The sequence below is a fragment of the Panulirus ornatus genome, chromosome 6 (assembly GCF_036320965.1).
Source record: "Panulirus ornatus isolate Po-2019 chromosome 6, ASM3632096v1, whole genome shotgun sequence".
In the NCBI taxonomy this organism is placed as follows: domain Eukaryota; kingdom Metazoa; phylum Arthropoda; class Malacostraca; order Decapoda; family Palinuridae; genus Panulirus; species Panulirus ornatus.
In genome coordinates this window covers 2,389,995-2,404,952 of record NC_092229.1, presented here as the reverse complement: position 1 = coordinate 2,404,952, position 14,958 = coordinate 2,389,995, and the positions used below count along the sequence as shown (strand labels likewise).

The following is a 14,958-nucleotide window of genomic DNA, read 5'->3' as shown; positions in this document are numbered from 1 at the left end:
TGTATTGTTCACCTCACCAGGTCTTGTCAGCTGAAGATACGTGAGGAGGGGAAATCGCCTTATATAGGGAAAAGATAGACATAGAACATGATTGTAACCTTTGCTTCCCTCACTTGTCAATAAGGTGTTGATTTCCATTGGCCAACCAGCCAGGTCGCGTAACGTGAGCCATCATGCAATTGTGTTGTTGACCTGGCTTTCATGTGATCTGCTCGCCGTTGTTCATCAATATGGTGGGAGGCGAAGGTGAATATTAATGACTATTACTTTTCATCACATATGTGATCTATAAACATATATAGAATACAGAAAGAAAGATGTAGGTTTAGGTAATACATTCAGTTATATAATGCGTCACTACATGTAGAGTAAAGTATGTGTTAGATGAACAGGCTTCAGGCTGGATAAATCAAGATATCAGAGATAAGCTTACAACTGGGCATCGTTCTCTTAGGTGTGGCAACTGTGCCTCAAACTACCACAGAAGATATCCTTAAGGGAAGAGATCAGATTGTTTTTAACGTAATCTTTCGGTCTTACTTACAGTGCGAAATTGACTTCCAAACTTTATCAATGTAAGGAAAGAAACAGAAACGCCATCGGTGCACCCTTGAGTTGCAGACGGCTACCCTCACATGAACCGCAGTGGTTTGCCGATCACTGTTTCAAATTTGTGACGGAGGTTCGCAAGCAGCGAGCATTTAGTATCACAAATTAAAGCAATATCTACAAAAGAAGAACAGAACGTAGGTCAAGTTATGATGTCATATTGGGTGGAATGTTGATCTAGATTAGTTTAGACTATATTCATTATCATATTATCATCATCGTCATTATTATTTCATTTTTCTCTGTCTGAGATTGCCAGAAACAAAAGCAAGTGATCCCGAATTTTAGGATTCTCTTCTTTCACAATACCAAATACGAAGCCTTACACATGTCGAGAGAACGGTTCTCGGCCCAGCAAACCAGCTTCGTGAACCTTGATTTTACGGAACCCATTCAGTAGGGTCCCAGAGTTCGACGTGTTCACAGCCATCTTGTAAAGGTTCGCAATGATTGTATTTACCAGGTGTTCAGTGATTTCCTCAACAGGCTCTTTGGATTCGTATCTGTCAGACGTTAATCAACTCTTCTTTTCAGGCTCTGAAAACAGTTTGTATTCACCAGACGTTCGCTAACCCTCTTCTCGAGGTTCCTAGACTTTTCACCAACTTTCGTATCCTATAGATTGCCATCATCGTAATCTACCAAGTGTTCTCTGCCCCTCTCCTCCCGCAGGCTCCCAGCGAACGTATTTGCGAGGCTGCCTGGGTGCTGAGGACGTTACTGGTGGCCCGAGCTCCACATCTTATGCGTGATCGCCGTCACCGTGGATGTCCCCAGCCTAGGTGCGTCATGGGCACAGAACTGACAGAATGGCTCCTTTCCCTCTCCTCCACCGTCCACTCCAGGTCGCAGGCGGCGGGCATGTTACAGGCTCTGCTGGAGGAGGGCGCCATCTACCACGGTTAGTGGGCGTCGTCTTCTTCGAATGATGTGCAGATGGATGGTTATGTGCCGTTGGGTGTATAAAATGTATGGATATGGGCTACTTGATGTATGAAATGTATGAATACGGGCTACTTGGTGTATGAAATGTATGAATACGGGCTACTTGGTGTATGAAATGTATGGATATGTGTTACTTGGTGTATGAAGTGGATGTCAGCCTCTGCATTGATATAATTGGGTTTGGTACCAAGTTGGTGTATGTTGATAGATATGGTGTATATCTTAGAGTTGGATATGAACTACCAAATGTACATAGAGGTATGTGGACAAATGTACGTATAAAGATGGTCATGGGCCTCTACATATGCAGAGGGGGGTATAGGCAACTGTATATAATGTTAACAACTATGTGATAGAATCTGTACAATGAAAATACAACGGGGAAAGTATATACAGTGACAAATACAGTTTATAGACGAACAGTATAGTCATTAATTATGGTCTCAGTAGTTGTAATGGGTATTCTTTTGTGTACGAGATCGAATGTGCTACATGTAGTTGTGGTGCCCAACTAAACTACGAAAGCGAAGAATCTGTGATGTCCGAAGGTAACGGTGGCAAGGAAAGTGCTGTAGTTTCGTCCCCAACTGTTGGATAAGGTTGAGGTGATAACTGAAAAAATATGGGAGTTCCCATGTCATGCGAGATGTCATGTGAGCTTCTTGTTAGCTGGTGTAAGAGGGACTGAGGATAATCTTGCATGACCTTTTGTGCAACTTTCCTAGTAACCCCAGTGTGTGGGAGGCCAAGTCCACGAAGAATGTAGAGATCATGGCTAAATGGTATGATGGCTGTGTTGACATGTTCCTTTCAGCTTAGGTTATCGTCTCAAGTGACACTTGAGAAGCTTGTTGGACTGCGAATGTACGGTCAAGATAGTACACAGTTTGTTACCTGAACACCATACAAGCAGATTTGAAAAGGAAGTGAATCTATATGCTGGTCAGTGTCGAAATGGTCTTCGAGTACTTGGGTACAGTCATGTTCAAAAAGATATGCACCAACATACGTGAGACCCACGTTGAAGTATGCGTCATAATTTAGTCTCACTTTTAGAAAGATATTTGCTGGAACAGACAAGAAAAGAAAAATAAATAAAAAATGAATATTGTAAATAAAGTAAGAGAACTTAAGTGTAAGGAGACGATAAGAGGAATGGAAATCTTTCGTAAATCTTTTGAGTTTACAAGATCAATATGAAGAAAACGATGTAAAGCAGTGTTCTGCAACAGATCAGACACAGAACGCATCAAGAACCTAAGCAAGAAATGATTCAGAAAACTATATATATATATATATATATATATATATATATATATATATATATATATATATATATATATATATATATATATATCTTTCTTTTTCATACTATTCGCCATTTCCTGCGTTAGCAAGGTAGCGTTAAGAACAGAGGACTGGGCCTCTGAGGGAATATCCTCACCTGGCCTCGTTCTCTGTTCCTTCTTTTGGAAAATTAAAAAAAAAAAAACGAGAGGGGAGGATTTCCAGCCCCCCGCTCCCATATATATATATATATATATATATATATATATATATATATATTTATACTACTTGCCATTTCCCGCATTAACGAAGTAGCGCTAAGAACAGAGGACTGCGCCTTTGAGAGAATATCCTCACTTGGTCCCCTTCTCTGCTCCTCTTTTGGAAAATTGAAAAAAAAAAGAGAGGGAAGCACTCCAGTCCCCAGCTCCCTCCCCTTTTAGTCGCTTCTACGACACGCAGGGAAAACGTAGGAAGTATTCTTTCTCCCCTATTCCCAGGGATAGTATATATATATATATGTATATATATATATATATATATATATATATATATATATATATATATATATATATATATATATATATATATATATATATATATATAATGTTATTGCTGTTGTAGGAAGCAGTAGGTGGCACTCGCTTCACAAATGTCTTGATGGGTGGCGGCAGCTGGGTCCTGTCCCACGTCAGAGTCTCTGCAACTCAACATTACCACTTGATCTTGTGTTTACCCGCGCACGGCGGAGGAGGGCACGGGTGGTGGTGGCGCCCCTCCGCCGCCGGTGTCTCCCAGCAGGTTGGTCGTGGTACGGGGATCCCGCTCGGTAGGCTACCTAGCCAAAGGGTCGTCATGCAAGGCTTTCAAGTTTTTCTTTTTTTTCTACTTTTGTTTACTGTGAATATTATTACTTTTGTTTCTCATGTCTATATATTGAAGAAAAACAAGAGGGTATCACCCACCCTGCATAAACATAAGCAACTCACTCCTAACATCAAACATTGATTCATTTCTAAGTTTAAAAGTTACTTACACACACACACACACACACACACACACACACACACACACCATGCATGACGGACACCTCAGCAATGACTGGGGCGACCTGCATGACTTGTCGTCAGTGGTGTGAGGCGTCATCGTGCTGCATGACGCTCGTCTCTACTACCGCCCTCGCCTGCCATCTTTCACCGCTCCTTGGACCCTCCCTCTTCGACATGCCACTCCCTGGCTCCCTCTAGATATAGTCCTCTCTTCATGTGCGACCTGACCCCCGTCATGACCGACCTTTCCGTTTCCCATCTTTTTCATGACCCAACCTCCGTCCATGCCATGACTAAGCCGTGTCATGAACCAGCCTTACATTACTAGCATGACCGACCTCCAGCCAGCCTCCAGCCTTGTCATAACCCATCGGTCCTGATGACCCGTGTCCCAGCCTTTCACTCTTGTCATACCCGTATGTCTGTAGTTCCCCTCATCATCAAGGACGCCTCACTCCTCCCTTGCCATAAATTGAGACACTGTGGGGGTGGTTGGGCAGTAGACCAGCCCTGCCTGGAGCTGCCACAGTGAGCATGAAGCACGTTGCTCCACTCATACAAGATTTGTTTGTTTGGTATGAAACAGTTTTCTGTTTAACCTTAGTAAATCTCGTTGATAATCAGTATGTGTTATTTTCGTTTCGGTTAACCACAAAGTGGTCTTTGTTTAAGGTTTTAATGTAAGAGGTTATTACCAGTGAACAGGCGGGTCGCTACTTGGACACAGTCCATTTACATTGCTGTTTTGATATTTCTTAATCTTCCTTTTCCCCTGTAATTCCAACACTCTACGAAATTCAGAAATGTTCAGACTTTGATCAGACCGTAATACATGTATCAGCTGCTCAGGCTGAAGCTCCGGTTTTCTGTGTGTGTGTGTGTGTGTGTGTGTGTGTGTGTGACCTCAGAGCCCGTATGACGGCCCAGGGGGCCATGTCGCCAAACCCTGCTTTGAGGAGCCCAGATTGGACTGGCGGAGAAACACATTACACTTGCACTATGAAAAGATCGAAAGTTATCGTAACAGAGGACTCTCCTCACACCATATTACAGGCGCAGCAACCGTTGAGTTTGACCGAATACCACACAAAGAAACCAATTGTACCAGATTTCATTTTTTTGTACATGTTACAGAATATTGTTCACGGGTTAACAGTTGCCTTTTTGACCGTTACGATACCGCTTTCTTCCCTGGGAAACCTGAGCTGTGAAATTCTCTTCGACCCCTCGTCTTTCCCTCTTCCCATAACCTCTCTACATTTATGAGTCAGGTGTACAAAACCCTGCGGATCCTTATGTAATTCCTCTTTTCTTTTTCTCTTACTCTTTTCCCTATCATCGAGATGGCTTTGATTGGGGCATGCCTCGCTCGAACTGTGTCAGTCACAATGACGAGAAGGTAATATCGAATGCAATCAGAGTTCCTGCCCTGGTGGACCATGAGCCACGGTGATCAACATTAACCTACAGAAGGCGCCACCTACTGACGGCCCTGAAGACGGGCGTCATATGATCATCCCACACAGGAGACCATGTACTGGCGGACCCTAAGTCAGACGTAATATGGTTAACCCACACAAGGCACCACCACGTCCTTTATACTCGTCCATGGAATCGGAAAATGTAATCCCATCTTATTCTCCGACACCAATCGCTATCGAGGTACGAGACGCCGTAGTCTCTGATGTCCGCTCGGAGTCTTATTCAGGTTTCTGTTCGCAGCGTTACTTGCTGCCATCAGCATCCTGATACGAGATGATCCACGACTGTACACGTATATGATACACTGCTGAAACGAATACCTGGAGGGCCAAGACTTGGTTACGTTATGAGATGAACTAATCTATCCAGGAAATCTACAGCTTTCGGATCCAGAGACATTTCAGACTTTGTTTCTCTTTCATTGTTTCAATGTTCCTGTGTCAGTGCTGGTATTGCTTGGCTGTGACATCAATCTGTTATACTTCTCTTAGAATCTGTACTTCAAAAAAGATTTCATAATTGATAGAACTGAATTTCTTTCGATTTTCTGAGTATTAGGTCTAACAGAATGGAGACGTAACTGTATACCCTCACAACCGTTTATGCACATAACTTGAATGAAAGGAAAACTGTTGTTCGGAAGGTGAAGAGTCACATGTCCTACAAGGCCGCCAAAGGAAACTGAGTCTGCCCAGAGCAAAAATTACCAATAAGGAACATTAATCCTTCTAGTTAACTTAGAGTGTCTGCTGGAGGTATGTACGGAGAGAGTGACGCTTGATAAAGTATGAGGTGAGACACGTATGATTAAGCTGGAGGGTAAGAGATGGAGTTAAGTATGAAGGGCTGCCTTCCAGCACAGAATGACACTGGGGTCCTGTGGTCTTCTGCTGTGAACGTGACACCCATCCATCACGCTTCTCTGAAAAGGCACCAGACCACTGGTCGAGCATAGTGGAGGGGGGAGGGGAAAGTCTGGGGAGAAAGACTGGGGAGAAAAGGAGCGCTGGGAATGGAAGGGTGGGGGGTAGTGGAACATAGGATGGGGGAGGGAGAGGTAAGGCTGCTGAAGGAATGGAAGAGGGGAACATGATAATCTGTGGAGGAAGGTGAGGCAGTGGAATGGTGTCAATGATACTGGTGGGAGAGAGGGGAGAGGGGAGGGAGTAGAGTGAGGAAAAAGAGAGAATCATAGATAACGAGATGAACCAGGGAACAAGAGAGAGGAAAGGGAATCACTAGAAAAGAAAAAACGAGGCTAGGGAGGAGAGTGAAGAGAGAAGGAACAGGATGTGGGGAAGACAGTGAGGGGGAGTGAAGTAAGGGATGAGAAAGTATGGAGGGAGGGAGCATGGTGGGGGAGTAGGGAGAGTGGAGCATGTCAGGAGAGAGGGAGTAGTGAGACTGGAGCATATCAAGAGGGAAGGGAGCATGGTGAGGAAGTAGGGAGAGTGAAGCATGTCAGGAGGGAGGGAGCGTGGTGAGGGAAGAGAGTATAGTGGAGCGTGGGCGCGGGAGGACAGTCATTGTGGTGGAGGGGCTGGCGTTGTGGTGGTAGGGATGAGTACGTGCGAAGCGAGTAGGGACGGTGGGGAATGATAGTGAGTGACAAGACGAATAACGAGGTGAGAGTAGGGCCCTGGCTGGCACTGGGGAGGGGGGGGTGCCACACGCCTCCCACAGTAAAGTCATCGGTGCTGGGGAGCCCTCCTGTATTATCACAAGGCTGCTGTATTTACCCTTCAAGATGTTAACATCAGATGCTGGTAATGATAAACCTCACGACTTGGTCAACACAGCAGTATTTTTTATAGAAAATTGACTGCTGGTTGGGACCTGGAGCCATTCCGCCTGAACTGCTTTGTTTAAGTTGGTAACTACAGTTGTTGGTTGGCCTAGGAAACTTGACAACCTACAGTGACTGGTTGTGATGACCCCTGTCATGTCTTTATAAGACGCAGATTCATCCCCACATTCTGGCCACATTCACTAATGTCGGTTGATCGGTTTTGAGAGATGGGGACTGGCCTAACCCACCGAGCGCCCAAACATCCCGACTCTGGGAAAGACGGGGATGATGTGAAGAGGACCTGATACATTTTGTCATGCTGGCTCTCTACATAGTGAGGATTCTTACTTGTGAACACTGCCACCAGAGGCTGCTGGAACGTCCTTATGACGTGTACCTTGATACGTGATGTGGTGTCTGCCTCCTTGATGGGTCTCATCATCGTGGTGTTGATAACATCAGAGAGGGTCCCACACAACGGCAGGTACGTACCTAATTGTTGACATCAGCGACACTGGTTCTCATACAAATCATCATGTGTATTTACTCTCTCTCTCTCTCTCTCTCTCTCTCTCTCTCTCTCTCTCTCTCTCTCTCTCTCTCTCTCTCTCTCCCTTGCCGCCAGCCGTGCTCCGTCCGCCATTCCTGGCAGTAAGTGAGTTACGTCCTGGCTTAAGGAGGGTCGTTAAGCTGCTGTGTATCTTGAGGGTGATTGGCCCGCACGTCCACCCAATCAGGAACTTCTCCCAACATGTACTTTCCATAGGTCGAAGTTTGGTGGGTATCCCAGGATGATGGAGGATTTGGAATAAAGTTTATTCGATCGTGTCAGCTTTCAATGTTTCATGTCCTGAAAGGCAATTGTGATAAGCTTCTCCTTGGTTATGCATATGTCTGAGAAGTTTTACCCACCCACCAAGTATGGTAAATTTGCCTTTTGACTGTTACTGTGTGGAGCGTGTGGGTAAGGTGGCTCACGTGAAGGCGTTAACCATTGTCCGCGGAGCCCACATCTCCATGATGGATTTATCTACTCGAATTGGAGAGGAGGCAGTGGTGGGGGGTGCATATGGGCCGTAGTAAAGCCTCCGTGGAGCATATGGGTCATAGTAAGGCGGAGGTGGAGCATATGGGCCATAGTAGGGTTAGGGTGGAGCATATGCGTCGTAAAAGTGAGAACTATTTCTTTTTCTTTTTCACGTTCTCCTCCATCCCGGCCAATTTTGTTCCATTGTTAGATTCAGATCTGTTGATTAATGTTATATTAAATTTTCACCTATGCCAATACGCTAATCCTCTCTCTCTCTCTCTCTCTCTCTCTCTCTCTCTCTCTCTCTCTCTCTCTCTCTCTCTCTCTCTCTCTCTCTCTCTCTCTCTCTCTCTCTCTCCGCTCTGATAAATACAGTCAAACCTAAAGTAATCATTCAGGACGATAATACAACATTCCAGACGGTAAAGTCATTCTTTAGGTTGCCGTACGTACGCCAGAGGTCCCTCTAGAATTGTGAGTGATGAAGGTCGTTTGTTGTCTCTTGCTCTCAGAATGGCGGTGGTCGCCGTGTGTAAGGTCCTACACCGCCACACTTGCAAGGGAGGTGGAGGGGTGAGAGGCAGGGACTACGCCTGATTCATCGTTGTCCAGCTCCACGAGATGTTTAGTTTGGATGAGTTAGGATGGTTCCCCCTGCCGTGAGGACAGTCGTCACTGAGGATGAATAACAAGGAGGAGCACACTCTAGCAGCAGCAGCTGCCTTTCACGACTGTGATCGTACAGAAGCTCCAGGCGATTGTTGACCAACAAGACCTTCTCTGAATAGGTTGCTCTATGAGCGCAATAGACGAAGTCCGCATTCCGCGAGCGGTGCTGCTCGTCTTCATAAGCTTCCTCGTCGACAGTGAGGCTCACATCCAGAAGACAACCTCGTGAGAACATTACTCGTGGTGTTGGGTGAAGCCACACGCCACCAGCATCATCCACCGTGTGTATGTTGCTGGATGATGTGAACGTCAGTAGCCAAGAGGTATCAACCCAGCCTCCACGCCCATATATCCTCATGTTCTACACACTTTGTTTGGTTGTCTCCTAATCTACAACAATTTGAAACCGATTTTTGTTCATGAAATACGATCAACACCGTATTTCACCCTAGAGCTTGTGATTCTAGTATGATGTAACTCTCACCCTGGTAGAAAGTTTACGGAAAAAATAACTTCCTCCTTCCCAGGAGTATGTGATGATCACCGGTCGTACACGTAAACCCTATAGTAGTACGATGGGTAGTACATGGTTGAGGAGCAGAGCTACGTTCCCCTACGTATACCAGGCATGGACCGCCTGTGACACTATTGCTGCATACGCCCATAAACATGGGTGTCGTGTTCCTCACATGTAAGAGCTGAGAGTCAATAGAGACTTTACTGCGGGTTGCCTGTCACCAGAGGGAGCTTTGTTGTTGTTTCTTTAGCTCTTGTCGCTCCTCTGATGGTCTACGATGAGGCAGACATCCCAGAGATAACGTAAAATTCAACGAATTCTCTTGTGAACGTAGTTACCGTGACTAACGTGCACCTACGTACAGACGGACAGTCTACGGTATCCCACCGTCCAGTATACTCGGACAGACTCAACTTAGCCTGAATTTTCCAGCTGTTCTTCATCCCATGTGTTCCTTGCCACGTTATCAAAGTCCTCTTCTCACCGTGAGCATTTGCTCATCTCAGTAGTTCCTCTGATCCTGCCAGGGGATTCTATACATTGCATACGGTTCTTTATGAAAAGCGGTACTAAAGGACTTCTTTAACAGAACTCGGTTGTGTGTTGAACATTGTTGTGGGAAGGGCCGCACAGAGCCACCCAGTGTGGCTTTATTTACAAGAGCTGTAGTACAGGAAGGACCATAATGTTGTTCCTGTAACCCGCCCGAACCTTTTGATTTTTGTATTACTGTTAAACTTTTCTGAGTCATGATGGTTTTGACGAGACTTGTTGAGATTAGTAGGTTTATCAGTCACTGTTTGGTATGGTCGAAGTTTGAGCCTAATCTGGTGATCGTAGTTAAGGTAATGATTAAGTCTTAAACTTGTTTACGTTAACTCGCGTCGCTGGATAAAGTCGGATCTCATCAGACGGAGGAAAGTGACTCGCTGGTTCACAAATCGAGTTCGAAGCTGCATCTGAGTCTTGATCCTCTGAACGACAGAACCTGCGTCTCAAGCTACAGTCTCTGATCTGTATCTTTGTTGAGTAATGTTGGATTGTCATGACTTTTCTAGAGATGATTATCTATCGACCCGTAACTCATTTTCGAGTGTTGGAACCTTTTAGGTTTTGATCACACTTGAAAATTAATTACATATTCTGTCTTCGTCAAGTTTAAAGATGAAATTGACTAAAACTAACTCCAAAACTAAATAAGTTATCCTCTCACATGGAGTATGTTGTTAATGGTTATCATCTGGTACCCACAAACCTCTAGGTTATCTTGCACTGGATTACTTAGAAATTTTTGTAAACATTAAGAGTTGTTTGTGTGAGAGGAGAGAAACGTTAGCTCCGCCTGGGGCTATGTAAGGAGACGGGAACTATTCTGTTTTTTCTTAGGAAGATGATGGGTACTGAGAATAATGTTGAGATCGTTTCCTGAAGGCAGGGGTTGAGGATGAAGTGTACAAAGACCTTTGAGCATACCTGGTCTCTACACCCTCAGCAAGATGTGCGCAAGGTTAGTTTATCAACAATGTCTCCCTCACAGTGACGGGCGAGCAGCCTTTCCGTGACAAGTACCTGTTCTACCGATTCCTGGAGGACGCGTCCTCCGTCCCTGGCATTCCTCCCGTCAGCCCGTCCCCAGGCGAACGGAGGGAGGCCGAGGAGAGGCTCACGCCCGTTCTGGCCTACCTCCAGCAGCGGGCCCCAGACTCCATGCTCAGGATGATCTTAAGGAAGCCGTGAGTCCTTTGCCAACCTCTTCTATAACACACACACACACACACACACACACACACACACACACACACACACATGTAGTCTTTCTCCATGGGTAAAAGTGAGGATTTAATCTCCCATATTCACTTACATTTTTCACATTACATTTGAGTCATTTAGGGCACACAAGCCCTGCCCACCTACAGTCGTATTCCAATATTTGACTTAGCGATACAACTGTAAATGACAGGCCCACCTCTCCCGTCCATAACAAAAACCATCATAACTTGTCCTTCCCCAACAGGAGCCACGAACGGACCATCGAGGATCAGGAGCTCATCTACGAGGAGCTGCTCCACCTCAAGGCTCTTTCCCATCTCTCCAACTCCGTCAAGTGGGAGTTGGCCTCTGTCATCAAGTTTGAGTCCCATTCCAGGGAAGGAACTATATGTAAGTTCACGTGTGTGTATGTGTCCCTTTCTTAGTCCCAAGTCTCCGTCAGTATTAGAGTCATCCATACACGAGCCATGAGTCATTAACTGGTCAGCCACGTATAACCCGGGCGAGAGACAAACTCACTCGTGATGTCAGCATCTCCGTCTGATCCCACGATGACACAGTTTACCCCCCCTCCCCTCCCCCTCCTGCCTGGCATGTCATACGTAACGCTCACGAGCGCGTGACGACCACCACCACCACCAGTGAGCCAGTCGCTCGTGTTCGCCACATCACTAGTAAATGTTTCTCAGTAGTGAGCCAGTTGCTCTTCCTTAGATCACTGCCACATAAGCTCGACAGCGGGTGAGGTAGTGGTCCTCACGACCTTACATACGATCATGTTTATAAACAACGTCTTTTTGTTGTCAATATAGTTGTAGTAGTAGTACAATAATAGTAGTAGTAGTACATGTAGATTACTTGGTATTACTTTATAATTTTTTCCAATATTACATGAAATTAGGTCTTTCTTGCATTTATGTGTGTGTGTATGTGTGTGCGTGTATGTGTGTGTGTATGTGTGTGTGTATGTGTGTGTGTGTGTACAGTAAGGGGAGGGAGTTTTACACTCGTGGAGCCCCATTTCTTGAACATTCTATGTCATCATACAATCTCTTAGATTCATTTAGATCTAGGAATAGAACATCAGAGGACATAGCATTAAAACAAGCGAAATTCTTTTCTAAAAATGATTTAAGAAAAAAAAGATATCTATAGTATAAGATGATGTATGATTAGAGTAGAATGACAGAACATGGTTAATGCAGGCAGCATACATATATGTCAGGAGTTGTACGATAGTAGATAATGCCCAAGAAATGGGTTACCACGAGTGTAAAACTCCCTCCCCATACAGTACAAGAGATGGGCCCAAAGAGTGTAGAACTCTCTCCTCGTACAATACAAGAGATGGGGTCTCACGAATGCAGACCTCCCTCCTCGTACAATACAAGAGATGGGGTCTCACGAGTGTAGAACTCTCTCTCCTCGTACAGTACAAGAGATGGGCCTCATGAGTGTAGACCTCCCTCCCCCTACAGTACAACTAGGTAATTATACACATACAATCCCTCCCCGTCTTTCCCCTCCCCGCCACCCTCTCTGTCCAGGGGAGAATCCTGAGAGGGAGGAGGGGAAGTGAGTGCGTCCGGATGTGTATGATTGAGGGCCATCCTAATGTGGGTAACTGAATGCTGATGGCTCAGGTTCCTTCCTCCGCCTCAGCCTTTCTTACTGTTACACGGAACACACCAAACATTTTCTCCCATTATATTTCACTGTTTGACTGTGAAGTCTTTCTTGAATATATATATATATATATATATATATATATATATATATATATATATATATATATATATATATATATATATATATATATATATATATTGTGTGTGTATGTACATTATGTTGATGCATAGCAAACAAAATTAATAATTTCACGTGACACACGAGGTCAATACAAAGAAGGTATCACATGACAACCCCTGCTCTGAGAGAGTCCAAGATGTGGGAACCTGACCTGGATGCTCGTGTTGCTGGAGCAGATATGTCTGTCCTCGAGGAAGGTAGACGAGGAGGTGAAGAAGACAAGCAAGGGATTCACATTATCATTCCTTTCCCTCCACATACGACCACCTCACCTTCCCACCGTTCCCACACCCTTGCATCCACGCCCTCTCTGCTCTCTCCATTGTCCTAGTAACTTGACACACGTTTCGCCGACAGTGTTCCAGCAGGGGTCTGAGGGAAAGTCCTGGTACATCATCCTGCGAGGCTCCGTCAATGTGGCCATCCATGGCAAGGGAGTCGTCAATACCCTACACGAGGGAGACGACTTCGGAAAGCTCGCCCTGGTCAACGATGCCCCTAGGTAAGTGGTTACTCGTGCTCTTAATCTCAGTGCAGGAGGTCACTGTTGCTGCCCTTAATCTAAGGGCAAGTACGTGGCTGTCCTTAGTTTCAGTCTCAGGACAGGGACATCATTGTCCTTGCTCTTAACCTCAGGACTGGCACGTACGTGTCCTTGCTCTTGATGCCAGGGCAAGAGAGCTGTGTTCTTACTCTACAACTCCTCACAGATATTATTCTTAAGATAGTTATGATGACGTATTAGTTTTCCTTTCTGTTGATGGACGTCTTTGGCAGCCCTTGTTCTCACTCTTTAAAACTGTAAATGGTATTACGTGTCCAGACTTGGAGTAGACACTTGGTACTCCAATTATTCCCTCCTGAACCTGCCAACTTGTGGTAACTAACTTTAATATTTACTAGTAGTTAAATTGTTGTGATAAGTTTGACTTCTACAAATGGACTTCCAGTAAGTAACACATGACTGTCGTTCCGGTGAAGTCAAACAACGGTCGAACTGGTAGGTTCCACGAGAAGTATACATGGCAAGTAATACAAGAGATGTTGACACTGATGTGGGTAAGGTAGAGAGAGTACAGCAGATGGTAGTGTGAGGCGACCGTGTGTGATATTATAGAACTAGGATGGTATTCCCTGCCTTCTTCCACCAGTACTATGACTCCCTTGTGTAAGACTTTATCCCTCACCACCAGGTGCTGCCTCTCCACCCGGGACGACGTCCCACTCCACCTTCCATCAGCTTCTCTCTCACAACCATTTACCATCATCCTGCCTCCCAACTTTAAGAACTCCTCTATTCTCATCTCTCTCCGTCACCAACAACTTTTTTCTTCTTCCTCAAGATTTTTCCTGGGCCATTCACAAGACCTCTTTTCGGACCATTCACAGAAGACCTCTTCCCGGACCATTCATTTAAGACTTCTCCCGGACCTTGAACACGTAGTGCTTTACGCTTCCTCCCAGCCTGGCATATTGTGTGCTCATGTGTGACCGCCTCCCAGAGTACCTCATTAAGACTTCCTCCCTGGCTAACAACATCTTATACCTTCACTTGAGACTTCCTCCATGACCAACATCATTGTTCATCCAGTGAGAGACTCCCTCATCCGTAACAGGATTAAGACGCATGACTGGCCCGGTTTCTACAGAAGAAAATGTTAAATATTTAGCAAGATCAGGTCAGGAAAAGGCCTTACTAATGGCTATCAGTAAGGCCGGGGAACGAGGGAGTGTGAGTCACCACTGTACCAGGTTATATAGAATTCCTGTTGACACACACTACTACTTCGATATCGGATTAGTAAATAAGACCAAAATATTTGATGAGCGATATTTAGGCCCAAAAACGATGCGAAGAAAATGTAGGGTTAGTACTAGGACACGCTAGAAAAAGTATTAAAACGATTACCCAACAGCAACGAAGCTACTTTGTTTACGAACCAACGAACCATTTGATGGAAGATTCATTGATTTGATATCATGATCTCTAAAGATACTACCA

At 45.1% G+C, this 14,958-nt stretch overlaps 1 protein-coding gene across 1 annotated transcript in view; it reads left to right on the top strand.

The window, feature by feature from the left end:
- The window catches only part of Epac (Exchange protein directly activated by cAMP), a 396,150-nt gene that overhangs the window by 352,571 nt on the left and 28,621 nt on the right, over positions 1 to 14,958 (top strand). Inside the window, exons 7-10 of the mRNA XM_071662355.1 lie at positions 1,282 to 1,510; positions 10,915 to 11,110; positions 11,392 to 11,537; positions 13,314 to 13,458. Coding sequence (XP_071518456.1) covers positions 1,282 to 1,510; positions 10,915 to 11,110; positions 11,392 to 11,537; positions 13,314 to 13,458 — 716 coding nt within the window. The remainder of the gene's footprint in view (positions 1 to 1,281; positions 1,511 to 10,914; positions 11,111 to 11,391; positions 11,538 to 13,313; positions 13,459 to 14,958) is intronic.